The 15,211-nt window shown below is 34.4% G+C and overlaps 1 protein-coding gene across 3 annotated transcripts in view; it reads left to right on the top strand.

Annotated features, from left to right (window-relative positions):
• LOC105224076 (B-cell lymphoma/leukemia 11A) overlaps window positions 1-15,211 on the top strand; it is a 62,290-nt gene that overhangs the window by 26,996 nt on the left and 20,083 nt on the right. Inside the window, exon 1 of one of the 3 annotated variants that reach the window (XM_011202051.4) lies at window positions 8,843-15,064. The exons of the other annotated variants lie outside the window; for them this stretch is intronic. Coding sequence (XP_011200353.2) covers window positions 14,989-15,064 — 76 coding nt within the window. The 5' untranslated portion in view covers window positions 8,843-14,988. Of the gene's footprint in view, window positions 1-8,842; window positions 15,065-15,211 lie in introns of those variants that run through there. 3 annotated transcript variants of the gene reach the window in all.

Here is a 15,211-nt window from a genome sequence, read left to right as displayed (position 1 = left end):
ACTGATGATCTGGATATATACATATGTATATGTACAGATTAGTTTTAAGTATTAAAAACAGTATGCGTATACATCTGTATGTAATTGACTGTTTTGCTTGGTGGATATACAATTTTTCACCGTTCCAAAAACCATTTTTAGAACCTCTGAGTTTGATTTCTAAAAACTATCGTTTATTTTAATTATTATTAAGACATAAATTATTCATAATGGTAAAACTGATATTTATACATATATATGGAAAATATACTGATATATATATATATGAAGAAGAAATGAGCCAATAAGTATAAAATCATTATATTTTTAGAATATATTGATCGATATAAGTTGGACACACCACTAAGAGGAAAATATTTTCTCTAGGGGCCTTGAGAAGTTATAGTCCGATTTCGACTATTTTTATTATTATTGAGAGATACCACACTTTATTATGAAACGTTACTGGTGCTTACATATATTGTTAATGTAAGAAGATCAGATGTATTTTAAAATTGTGAGATATGGAAATTATTGTTCCGATTTTGTCCTTTTTCAAACCGTAATCTAATGATGTTTATAGAAAAGTAAACCTAGTCATAAATCCCCAAATTTGTACTTAAGGTTTCCCGTGCGACGGTTTCAAAAAATTGGTTTTCCACATAAATCCACTCCAGAGCATTCATAGAATGTGATACATACATGAAAAGTTACAGGAGGTAGAAACTAAGGTCTTTAGCTCACACCTGAACGTATTTTTCTTGAAACTGTATTCTTCACAATAACGCCTACAATTTCTCAAAAATGATTCTTTTCATTACATTAAAATGTTGTATATATCGCATATGTGGCTTTAGCGCGAAGTAGGATTTTTGGAAAAAATTGAACCTTCTTTTTACAAAAAAGTAGCTGCAACAAAATCATTACTGGATTTTAATATTTTAAAGCAAAAAATTAATTATCAAGATTTTTAAAAGAGTTCCGGCGATAACCTTCTACCTAAGGGTTATTTTATTTTTATTTATTTTTTTTTTGATTGCTGAATCTCGCATTTAACAAAAAGTTCAAAACTATTAAAGCCTTAATAAATATACATAGATATAGCCCAAATTTGGAAGCTTTTTGATTTTTCATTTCACTATAAAATATTTCTAAAACTCCTTTAAAAAAACGGCCGTCACACGGGATGACCTCCTTAAATAAAATTTGCATAAATATAGAAACATAATAACATATAAAAATATTGTAAACACTCTTGATTTGATAATATTGCGACCTCAGCGGTATTTATTTTAAATTATAAATGTAACAGCCAAATGTTAACTTGGACAAATCTTTTATGAAAGGTTACGCCTCGTGACCTGTTACGCAGAGTAATAAACCTTTTAAACAAAATCTCACGTACTGACCGATGTACAGAGTATAACTAACCAGAATAACCAATTCAGTTATAGATACAAACGGATATAAACAGTTTAAAATTAAACGAAACAACGAAGTCGTTCGAATTCGGTGTAAAATATTCGATTTCTAAAATTTTGAAAGCAATTGCCGACATATAAGAGTATAAATTTCAGTTCGATAGCTTTACTAATGCTATTCTGTGTCGCATCAGCTCACATGTCTATACCTTCTTGTTTTATATTATATTGATACATTATTATTAGGTATCAAGTTAAAGTGGGAGAATATGTTTATTTTTCACTTCCAAAATATATATTATATAAAATATGTGGGACAATTATTGAATCTAGAATTTTTTCTTTGAAAATTAATCCAAAATCACAATAAGTGTACATACTTATGTATATGTAAGTATATACGGATACACATACGTGTTTGCAAAAGATATGCTTATATCGCAGTGATCCACATTGGCAACTTTAATATTTCACATTCTTACGGTATAATGCGCGCTCACGCATTAATTGAATTGTTTTGCGGGCACCTTGCAAAATTTGAAACTCGAAAGGCTAGAAATGTTCTCACGGCTAGACAACTGCATTTCCCCATTGAGAGTTTGACAGCTGGATTTCTCATGACAAAGATTGACTATACACACACATATGTATATTATATTTTATTGTTGCGAAGTTGTGACTGACGGATATCTAAACAAAAGCAAATAATCATGTGCATGCAGTTGTATGCCATATGCAGTTGAAAATTAGCTCAAATTCATAACCTAGGTGAGCATATTTAATCGAGGCTACTCATTTCTTTACTTTACATTTAATAACATAATATTATTTTGTTGTTCATATAATAAGTATAGGGTGTCCCAATAACTATATTCCAAAAATAATGAAAGCTTAGCGGCCGCAGCTCTCATCCTAAGCGATGAAGCGCATTTTCACCTTGATAGGTTTGTTGGTCCGTGGAGACTATTTACCCGACGTGTTATTCCATAAATAAGTGTAAATATAATAACACTAAAAACTGTGATTTCTATTTTTATAACCTGAACAGGGTATATTAAGTTTGTCACGAAGTTTGTAACACCCAGAAGGAAGTGTTGGAGACCCTATGAAGTGCATATGTACATATATAAATATTCAGTATGTTGAGCTCAGTCGATTTAGCTATGACCGTCTGTCTGTCTGTCCGTCTATGTGTATACGAACTAGTCCCTCAGTTTTTAAGATAACGTTTTGAAATTTTGCAAACGGTATTTTCTTTTCAAGAAGTTATTCATTTGTCGGAACTGCCGATATCGGACCACTAGAACACATAGCTGCCATATAAACTGAACGATCGGAATCAAGTTCTTGTATGGAAAACTTTCACATTTAACAATTTATGTTCACAAAATTTGATATAGTTTATTTTCTAAGGAAATAATGTAATCTCCGAAAAAATTGTTCAGATCAGTTAACTATAGCATATAGCTGTCATACAAACTGAACGATCGGAATCTAGTGCTGGTATGGAAAACTTTTGCATGTGACGTGGTATCTTCACGAAATTTGGTATCGATTATTTTCTAAGGAAACAATTCTATCTCCAAAGGAATACTTCAGATCGGTTAACTGTAGCATATAGCTGTCATACAAACTGAATGATCGGAATCAAATGCTTGCATGGGAAACTTCCTGATTTGGCGATATATCTTCACGAAATTTGGTATGAGTTATTTTTCATAGAAATAATGCAATGCCGGAAGAAATTGTTCAGATCGGCTCACTTTAGCATATAGTTGCCATACAAACCGAACGATCGGAATCAAGGGCTTGTATGGATAACTTTTGCAATTCACGTGGTATCTTCACGAAATTTGACATGGATTACTACTTAAGGTAATAATATAATCTCCGAAAAATGTTCAGATCGGGTTACTATAGCGTATAGCTTACTAAAAGAAATGCACCTGTAAAGGGTATATTAGCTTCGGTGCAGCCGAAGGTAACGTTTTTTCCTTGTTTTATTTTAGGACACCCTTTATATTAAATTCGAATTTGTTCCAGGGGCAGATGTAGGTATATTTTGCATATATGTATGCTTTTCTAGCTACATAAAATGTGATGAAAATCGTTTCAAAAGTTAAAATTAATTCAATGCTTAATTATAACAAACATTTCGATTATCGCACAAATGAGCCTTACGATGAACATGATTTACTGTAAAATAAAATATGTACGAACTGGAAATCTGTAGATAATTGAGAAAACTATTACTGAAAAATCTTATTTCATGCTTTAAATTTTGCCGCCCCCAGAACCTGCTGACTTCTGCGCGGGCTTCGAGAACACCTAGGCTAAATGCAGCACTAAATTTGTTACTGCAATTTTTCTTTTGAATAACAGTTCAAACTTATTTTTGTTTTGATTTGCAGATATCGTAGTTTACATATACATAAATACAAGTATGACGTAAATGTATTAACCTCCTTATCTGCGGAACAAATGCGAAAACTGACTTTCAATTTTAATATTTACTGTATGTATGTATGTACATATATTATGGAAATACTAAATATAAAAAATATTGTTTATATATCAATGTTTGTAGTACAGTAGGAAAACAATTGAGTTATCGCCACATTTAAGAACTTTTAGTAACTCTATGGTAAAATGGAGTTAGATGTTTAGATGTTAGTTTATGAAAATACATTCACGCACTTTTTAATTTAATTCCATTTGAGGATGATATCTTCTATGAGTAAAAAGTTTAAGACTTTGTTCAAATTTTAAAATTCTTGATTTATTCTTCAAATCTACATACATATAGATATCCTCAAAGTTCAAAGCACTGGCCTAATTCAGGCGAAGACGGTGATTGAGGCACGATATTGGTTGAAATTTTGGCGAAAAACTCACGAGGAATCAATGCGGTATGCGACGGTGCATTACCGTGGTGTAAAAACCATACCATGTCAACCCATAATTCCGACCAATTTTTACAAATACCTTCTCACGCAAACGACGCATAACACTCAAATAGTATTTCTGGTTGACAGTTGACAGCCGAAATGTCACTATTGTGATCTCATAAGATACCAATATATAAGAGATAACTGTTGACGGTATCGAAAAAAAAACTAGTTAGGCTTCTAGCTCATTAAATTTGTAAAAAAAATGTATTACTAGTTGATTTTAATGCACGGAACGTCCATTCATATATTACAAATCGTCTTGAACGTCTTGCAGGGTGATGAATGTCTCAGAATGTGCAGGAAATTTGATATTTCACAATCATATTTGTTAATGTTTAACGTAAAACTTAATTTTCTATTTCTTAAATATGCTGGGCCTAAATTATTTCACGGGAAATTGCCTAGCAAATAATATTGCCTGTTAATAAGTTCAACTTCACAAATTTATTAACTCGCAATCGACATAAATATACATACATATGTATATACATGCGTATGTATGTATATTGTCATATATGTATGTAAGCATTTAAGTTCACACATTCAATTATTGCTAGTCTAACTTTATAAGACATACATACGTACATATGGATTTACACTAACGACTGCTACACACTAAATAACCTTTACTTCCAACTTTTCAATGAACGCATTTATACACACATACTTCGTATACAAAACATACATACATATTTATGTGAGTGCTGAGTGTGTATAAGCAAATTATTGCACATTGAACGATTGAATGGATGCATGTAAGGATCCATGTCGAAAGCTACTGTACGTTGCACACATACTTGTGTATGTAACATTTTATATTTATAACGTTGTGTTTATGCATTTTTGTTGTTACATTCCCATAAGGCTTGTACTTTACAGTTTCTCCTCTTGTAACGACGTTGCGGTTTCTGTTGGCTTTTGATTCTTATTTCTGCTTTTTTCAATCAAACCGTCTCGCCAAGTATCTTGAACTGTTGTCTGGCGCTACAAGTTTTGGGCCGTTTCTTTTAGACACGACAATCGAGTTGGTCAGAGCCAAGCACAACACCTACTAGCCCTTGGTGCTGCTGTGTTGGACAACCTGCTTACCTGTTTGCGGCATTTCTATCTGCACTTTAATGCAATCGCGATTTTATAATATGAGAAAGTTCTCACTATTGTTTGCAGTGCTGTTAGCAAGAAGCTGCCCGCGGCGTCATCACCCGTGAAAAGCAATGCCTCGCATTTGTGCTCCAAATGCACTTAGCTGATGAGCCAATATCTAACACAATTGCACCGAGAAACTCTTGCGAATTGTGTGGACACCAGTGGTCGTGATGACCTGATCCCGTCGTTTTTCGTACAATGTCATGCACAGATCTGCACTTGAGGCTACATCTATTCTGCGCTCGCAACTATTCCCGGTCCCATTTCAATCGTTTCTGCCCCACTTTAACTCCGCTATTACTTCACTACCTCCATATGTTCGTTTATGTATGTGAATGTATAGGTATTTTGTGTAATTTTTCGCGTTACAGAACATGCGAATAAGACTTTCTAAGCATAATAGTTCGGCATTGGTGGTGTGAAACTAGCACTATTATTGTACTTAGTATTTATTGTTACGGGTGTGAATTCACGATACACCTGGCGATTTATATTCAGTTAATGAAATGAGTGTTGCCGTTAACTTAAATACTTAAGAAGTTCCGCTACCTAACAGTGCGAACTTTTTTCAGATTTCTTTTGATCATATCTACGTACATATGTATAGTATGAAAGAAAACTTGCTTTAAGAGAGCGCATTATTTTATGGACCATTATAATATAGTATAGAGACATACAAATCTAAAAGGAATAGCATATTCCATTAAGAAAGAAATATTATGACGCCATTTTAAAGTTTAGTGTTTTTTAGCAGTTTTAAAATTCAAAAACTATCTTGTCTTTCAAGCTCGGCTAATTCCACACGAATGCCGATCACGCGAATCGTTAAGCAATAGTTATTATTATAGCTGTTGATACAAACCATAAATATTATATTAAACATTTGACATAGTTGTTAGTTTTCTAATATTATAGATATTAACTAAAGACAAGAGTCAGTTCGATTAATATTGAAAAAGTTCCCCAGTTTTCACAGTTATCATTTATGATTTTTGACAATGAATCTAGGTAGCAAGGATGCATATAAAGGGTGATTTTTTAAGAGCTTGATACCTTTTTAAAAAAAAAAAACGCATAAAATTTGCAAAATCTCATCGGTTCTTTATTTGAAACGTTAGATTGGTTCATGACATTTACTTTTTGAAGATAATTTCATTTAAATGTTGACCGCGGCTGCGTCTTAGGTGGTCCATTCGGAAAGTCCAATTTTGGGCAACTTTTTCGAGCATTTCGGCCGGAATAGCCCGAATTTCTTCGGAAATGTTGTCTTCCAAAGCTGGAATAGTTGCTGGCTTATTTCTGTAGACTTTAGACTTGACGTAGCCCCACAAAAAATAGTCTAAAGGCGTTAAATCGCATGATCTTGGTGGCCAACTTACGGGTCCATTTCTTGAGATGAATTGTTGTCCGAAGTTTTCCCTCAAAATGGCCATAGAATCGCGAGCTGTGTGGCATGTAGCGCCATCTTGTTGAAACCACATGTCAACCAAGTTCAGTTCTTCCATTTTTGGCAACAAAAAGTTTGTTAGCATCGAACGATAGCGATCGCCATTCACCGTAACGTTGCGTCCAACAGCATCTTTGAAAAAATACGGTCCAATGATTCCACCAGCGTACAAACCACACCAAACAGTGCATTTTTCGGGATGCATGGGCAGTTCTTGAACGGCTTCTGGTTGCTCTTCACCCCAAATGCGGCAATTTTGCTTATTTACGTAGCCATTCAACCAGAAATGAGCCTCATCGCTGAACAAAACACGCGCGCGAAACACATTTCGAACCGAACACTGATTTTGGTAATAAAATTCAATGATTTGCAAGCGTTGCTCGTTAGTAAGTCTATTCATGATGAAATGTCAAAGCATACTGAGCATCTTTCTCTTTGACACCATGTCTGAAATCCCACGTGATCTGTCAAATACTAATGCATGAAAATCCTAACCTCAAAAAATCACCCGTTATTTCAAACAATGCTTATGTATGGTACGTATTCTAAAACTATCAATGATTTACATTGATATATCGCTGTACGTGTAATTTATATATATATGTATTTACAAATATTATGCCTTGGTTCCTGAATGTAGACAAGATACATACTGGATATCCCAATACTAATGTCGTTCGCTCCATATTCATGATTATAACATGCACACTTACGAATATGTATATATTTAAGACCTCATGTGAATGTTGGATCTTTGCCATACGATCAAGCAGTAAGTTATTGTCAAATGTACTTAGCTGTAGATAATGGTCATGCAGTTTGAATTATATGCCAAATAAAAACTCCAATTTGAAGGAAAGTTGTTCGTAGGTGTAAAGTTACAAATTGCAGCAAGATGTGCAAGTGCACTTGGTTACTTTTGCCACTTTGCTCTAGTTACCACGCCCCATTTCGCCTTGTAGGACAATTTATATTTTGCATTGCTATAAACCTCCTGAGCACACATAAATCCGATCGCATAAAAGGACAATGGAATTTCAGTGTCATTGTTCCCATGATGGTATGCACTCACTAGAATCCATTCATACATACACTACGCCCGACGTGATGATGGGAAAATCGGACAGGTGCGTTTGCTCCCGGTCTTGGAAGTGCTGTGAACTCCTTTACTTTCACCTTTTACACACACACACTACCTACAATGCCTGTGTATGTATGCATGCGTATACATATGACATTTCTGCTCATGCACTCACTCTCAATATCAATCAGTGAACAATGCTATTTCTTCTTTTTGCACATCATTCTAATCATCATGATCTTGATCCGTTGCAGCCCAACAGCATTATTATTATCAATGCTTTTCTTTGTACATATGTGTGTCTTCAAACAAGCAAAATAATACTCCTGTATGTGCAAACCTTATACATACATACATATGTATGCATGCGTTAGTAAAAGTGAAATATTCTTCGAAAATAGAAGATTGTGATCTGTCATACACAATCGGCCAAATCTGTTCATCAATTCGCAAATGCAATTTGCTACACAGTTGAAACAAGAGGTTCATTGGTTTTCCCTGATTTTGAAAATAAAAAAACGTTCCTTTTTTACCGATTATATACGATTGGCTAAACTGGAAAAATATAGTGTTTCAGCCAGTAAATTTTTACAGTTTGGGAAGAGAAACACAAATAGTCTATAGTCAATATTCTACATACTTAGAGAAAACTGATAAAATGTGAGCGATGGCGATGCTGAGTCTATCAAATAATTAACATTAGAATTGATCTCATATTTATAAACTTTATAGGAATAAAAATTGTAGTAATTAATAATGTCAGTCCGCTGCGTAAAAACGTGATTTAACGTATGTTAATAATATTAAAAAGGATTAAAATAAAATTAAAATTATTGTTCACAATATGTTTTTTTTTTTTAATTTAATATCAATAAATATATATTTTAATTGGAATAAAATTTAATGCAGAAAAAAGTGTAAAAGTAAACGTATGTATATGGTGCATGTATATTAATGTTTGTGGTTACCGACCAATATATTTTGAAACATATGAAATTTAGTAATGTTAGTCCAAGTTTTGCTATCAATAAGTACCAAGAATTATTTGTAAGCAGCTCGTACCCTATAAAATTTCAAATATATCTTCATATAAACATACACGATACACTCATGTAGCCCCCGCACCAAAGGACAAAAGTCATGCAAGTGTTGTAGTGAAAACAGCGTTCTTGACTTGAACAAACTTCAAAGCAAGCAACGATAAGCATCGAGTTCTCACGAACTTTTATTGCGATGGACGAATGTGGCTGGTCGCTGCACTATTTCCATGCCATATTAATCTACCTACGGTACAAAACCTTATTTTATGGGAATTGTTGCTTTTATTATTACTATCGCTACTGTTGCTGGTATTGTTGCAACTGCATTTCTGAAGCCGTCATTATAGTATATAGTATGTAGCTATGTAACTCTAATCCCGACTTGCCCTACAGAGAAGTGAGCATCTTCACTAAAAGCAAAACTAGAATGCGCAACCGCCGATCGCCAAAAATATATACATATATACATACATACATACATACGTATGTCTGTATGTATTTTTATTTATTTCTATTCGAAAACTGTAGTTCAAGCTTTTTGTGTGTGTTTATGTATGCCAACTTTAAGCTGCAGTTAATCTAAACTTGTGGAGGCGCTGATGCAGCCGTCGCCAACTAAGTGGACATCAGCAAAGAACTGCACATGAAAAGCAGTCGACATTTAAAGCAATTAATGCCAATTTTCGATTGGGATTCAGTGTGTTTTTATTCTTCATTCATTGTTTCGGCCGTTTAAATCTGTTTCCGCAAATTAGTGGGAAAATCGGCTATGAACATTTACATACATACATTAAATGTATTAAAAAAAGTATGTAGGTATTCTATTTTGCTTAGCTGTGCACTTTATGCAAATTCACAGTTTTTAGTGAACCTATATACATACATATAGTATATAGCCCCATGGTCACCACAACTCGTTGGTCAAATTCAAAATATCGCTATCAAACCAAATATGAGAGAAAAGATTCTTTCAGAAATCAAACTCGACCGTCCAAATATATTTGTGGCTTAAACCAGTAACCAATAATAAATAATATGAGAAGACAATATGCCCGTCAATATAACATTCAATTTATTGCTTTGCATTAACAGTCTTCAAAATTGCATATAAAAATCTCGATATATATTTTCGTTCTATTCTAACGTAATATATTTTTGCATTGAAATATGTTTTACAGATAATTTAAACTCTCAATTGAGTTAGTGTCCAAGAAACATTTTCAATACATGCAATAATGTATCTATGTACATGTGTATGTTTTGTTTTGATAAATATACATACATACAGTACATCAAGTGCACCGCGCCTTGTGCAGGCACTCATTATGTAATGCCAAAGAATATACATACATACATGGATATGTACATATGTAGATACGCATGCAGCTAAGCCACCATGAAAAATATCTGCGCAATCGCCGACAATCTGCTCTGTCTGAGATGTAACAATCACGTCATGTATTCAGTATCGGAGCCCATATGGAATAGCCGGCAACCTCGTGGCAAGTGACAAGCCCAACATATATACATATAACGAGGAGAAAAGATAAAAAAATAAAAACAAAACTCCTACACATCTCGTGTTCACTTATCCATAAATATGTACAAATGTTCCAAGCGCACCTGTATACATATATACGTATGTATGTGTACATACAAGTGTATGAATGTTTGTACAATTGTAGTAAGTTTTGTTTTCGGACGTGAGGTGTTTTGTAATGGAAAACACTGACACGAAAAACTGACCGGATCGTGGGATTATGCGGCTGAACGATCGCAGCTAAGGTGGCTGTGACACAAGATTGTCACCTTAAGTGGATATTCATGACAATAACTGTCACAAATTTTTGATGAGCAAATGTTTCTGTATGTATGCGTTAGTGTAACAGAAAATACTAGCCAAAGACTCGTTTGAAACTATTTTGATTAATATCCAATGGACGTGTGCATACATATGTAGATCTAAATTATTTGTTGTTTGACCACGTTGAATATCCGAAACGAAATATCCAATGTGCAGTCGCATAATTTGCCCTATTTTTAATAAAAATATACAAAACTTGCCCAGTTAAATAAGTAAATCCGTTACAAAAACACATGAATGCTCACATTGTATACCCCAGAATCAACACGCAATTTTTATCTTGGTTTATACCTACAAATCATACAAAAACCAGGATTTCGTTGTAAATTTTCAGTTAAAAGGCCGGGAACTCTATTCAAGCTTATGAGAAAACACGCACAAATTTTCACACAAAAAATATAAATAAAAAATTAAAAACCAAAAAAAAAAATTTGAATCTTTATATTCTAAGCGATTGCAAAAGCGCGCCAAAATAATTTAATTGAACAACTGCCGTTTTTTGGGTGGTAGAAAAAACTGTGAACACAAATCAATAGGAATTATCTGCAAAACGGGAAGTTACTTCGTCTTTTGTTAATTTGGTCTGTAGATAATGAGCAATCATCCTTTACCTTTTTTTTGCATTTGCATTAATGCAATCACTTCGCTTTTGATAGGTGCTCTTATAATAGCAATCACAGATTGAGCGCATTTTTTTCTCAGATGTCCTGGGAAAATCTTACCCTACCAAAAGAAAAAACCCATACTACACCAAAAACAAAAATGATCATACATTTGTGTTTTTGCTATTTTTTATATTTTCCTTCCGCCCTTCCGAGTTTTCTTCCGGGTGTCGCAAACATACATTTATATGTGTGTATGTTAGTGCGTTTATTTCCAAGCCGTGACGGTAGCAGTTTGGTACCAGAGCAAACACTCTCCCGATAAAAAAATTAATATGAGGACAAAAATTTGCATAAAAAATGCCGTTACAATACGCCAGCCCTTGGCTTACCTAAGGATAACGTAAGGAGGACAATAAGAATGCACAGGACACGTAATAATTTTCGTAGCTCGTCACCATCCCTCCATCCCTCTTCCTTCTTGTTATTCCTTCGCTCGTAATCATATATCCCGAAAAAAATTCCGCGCGCGCATACCCATAAAAAATCACACACAAAACTCTACAACCAGCCGGCTTCTAAAGTCTTCCCATCATCTTTAAACTCGCCTCGTGTGATGCAGTGTGAGGGGTGAAAAACCTTTTCCACACCGTAAGAATGCCCTCTCGTATTTGTAATTCTACGTGTGTTTTTCTTGAAGATGTGGTAAAAAACCGCCACGTAAAAAACATTGCTCAACAAAACATTGCTCCATGTGATAAACAAGCAACGAATTTTTCACGAGTTTTACACTTACATATATAAATGCTTACTTGGAGTGAAACAGTGCCAACGTACGTGGCATGTATGTAAGTGTGTGCGTACATTATATTCTAACCCCGACAATGCTGGGTATGGAGATAGTCGGTCGTCAGCCTGCAACCGGATTTTTTATCCTTGCGCAACACTCTGCATTTGTAAGTACCCATATGTGTGTGTACCCATATTGGCCATACCAGCGAACCGATGCTGCTAAGTATCACAAAAATGAAAGGGATAATGAAATATGCTTTTGTTTGACGGAATTTCATACAGACATTAGCAGCATCCTTTTTCGCTTGTAGCTCATGTCCACCGTGAACGTAGTCTTCATGCCCATGCATGATTTCCGCTTGTTCGTTATTAATTTCAAATCTTAATAAAAAATCACGGACACATTTTTTACCTCAAGTTATTGGGAAGCGCATGAACAATCGGTAAGAAGGGAACCGAAAATCGTTACGCGCATGCGCGCATGGTTGGGATCATATTGCACAGTTTTTACAAGTCCATATTCACACTGAGAATCCAAAACTAGGGTGTACTCAATACAAGTTTGTGCGAAAGTGCAGTAATGCCGCTAAATTAATTTAAATCTATTTTATACACGTATGTAGGTACATACGTATGTATGAATGAAGGCACGAATGCACCACTCGCTGTCTGCTAGATAAATGGCATCAAGCTACTTGAAACTAAGAAGTATATGTATTTATATACATATGTATGCATGTAAGTTTTTTTTTTTTTCATTTTCTATAGTACGAGGTGTGTTCAAAAAGTATCGCGAATTTTGAATTTTTGCGGGTTACGTATATTCGAATTTCGAATTTTTTGTGGCGTTATGTTGGTACTCATTCCTCTCACTTATGCCGACAAGCTCGGCCATTTTGAATGTTCATTTAATTGTTGACAGCTGCTTTGCTTGCACGTGTTTTGGATCGTCTTCGATTTTTACCTATCAAAAAAATTGCACCACGATAACGCCCCTGCTCACACATCGTTGCTTGTGCGCGACTTTTTGGCCAAAAACAACACACTAATGATGCCGCAGCCACTGTATTCCCCAGATCTGGCCCCCTGTGACTTTTTCTTGTTCCCTAAACTGAAGAGGCCCATGAAAGGACGACGTTACGCTTCTCTTGACGAGATAAAGACGGCATCGAAGGAGGAGCTGAAGAAGATAAAAAAAATGATTTTTTGAAGTGCTTCGAAGATTGGAAAAACCGTTGGCACAAAATAGATATTCATGAATAAATAAATAATTTTTGAAAAAACACAAAATTCGCGATACTTTTTGAACACACCTCGTACATATGTACATCTTCCAAGATACAAAGTTCTTATGGCGCACTATTGGACGATTCAGACCTTTTATTGTTGCTTTGAAAAAGTATTTTCAGTATACATACTTGATACCCGGATTAACCCAAGCCGCCAAAATTTAAAAACTGTTTGGAAAAATGTAAATAACTGAGACAAAGGACACTTTAAGGACATTTCTGTAAGGTACCTGTATAAGTATATTAAATACAATTACAATAAACTATTTAATTCAGTCAAAATATTATATACATATGTACGACGAAAGCGTTATTGCCCCTATAATATTTTAAGGAATCGTTTTTGAGGTTAATTTTGAATCTCGAATATGATAAAAAAAAAATGTTCCTTTATCTTCTATATGACAGATTCACTTTAAAATTCGAAAGCAAAGAAGGTTTATTAGTATAATTAGTAGAACGGATCTTAAATTATAGACTAAATAAATAGACGCGCATGCATAAGTATGTGTACACATGTACAGACATATGTATGTATGTGAGCAAAAACTATCCAATATTAACTATTACAATTTATAAGCTGCACATTCAATGATCAAAATTAGAATTGCTTGATGTAGGATACATATGGATGGGCTTATATATAAATACACTGATATACTGTATGCACTATATATGTATAAATATGTATGTGCTCTCGCTTTCATCGAACTCAGCGATCTTTTTCACAAATAAGCTTGACTTTTATAAAGAGTTTCTCCGACTTCCTTGAGAATTGTCGGTGTCGATATAGAATACTTTTGAGCCGAACTTCTGACCACTCTTCGCTCATCATCCCTTAATTCGTAGATATGACCGCAGCACACACATGTAGACTATGCAGGATCGTATCACAGAAAAGAGATAGCCAGACTCACTCACCCCAGCAGGATTCTTATTTGGGCTATGACGTTTTTTATTCACTTTTTGTTCAATACTCACCCTGATGCAAAGGCACAGAAATCCCTGTGTCACCGTCAGCATTACTCTCAACTAGGTGAGCATCTGGGGGACTATGCGAGAGTGGACATAGTCACTTACAATCAGTTCACTTGAAGATTCTGCGGAATCAACATGCTCGCGACTTTGCACAGCTAATATAATAACTTTGATACTACGCAGTTTTTTCAAATCGAAACGCATAGTGAGCTTTATAAATTTTGACATTGACTTCAAAATAAATTCCTACATTGAAAAAGTTGTGAAAATAAGGAATTTCCAAAATACTATTTGTGAAAGCCGCACAGTTTTCAATTTTCAGACAAAAATTGTGATTTTTCATTTGAGAAAACAACGAATAGAAATGTGAAACCTTCAAAATTGCAAGGACAATAATAATGAAGAAAGATCAAATAATTCAAGAAGAAAAGATGCTGTCAGTTAGTGAAGATCACGGATTTCGTTCGATGAGTCGTAAGTTCCGTGAAAACTCTCTAAAATTTACTTATAGAGTGATTTTGTGACTATTGTGACATAATAAGTATGAAAAATGTTTGTGTATATGTATATGTCTGCACTAACATATATTTTTAACAAATGTGTAAACTTGAAAGTTGTCTA

This window comes from Bactrocera dorsalis, chromosome 4 (assembly GCF_023373825.1).
Source record: "Bactrocera dorsalis isolate Fly_Bdor chromosome 4, ASM2337382v1, whole genome shotgun sequence".
NCBI lineage: Eukaryota > Metazoa > Arthropoda > Insecta > Diptera > Tephritidae > Bactrocera > Bactrocera dorsalis.
This window is presented reverse-complemented; position numbering and strand designations above follow the sequence as displayed.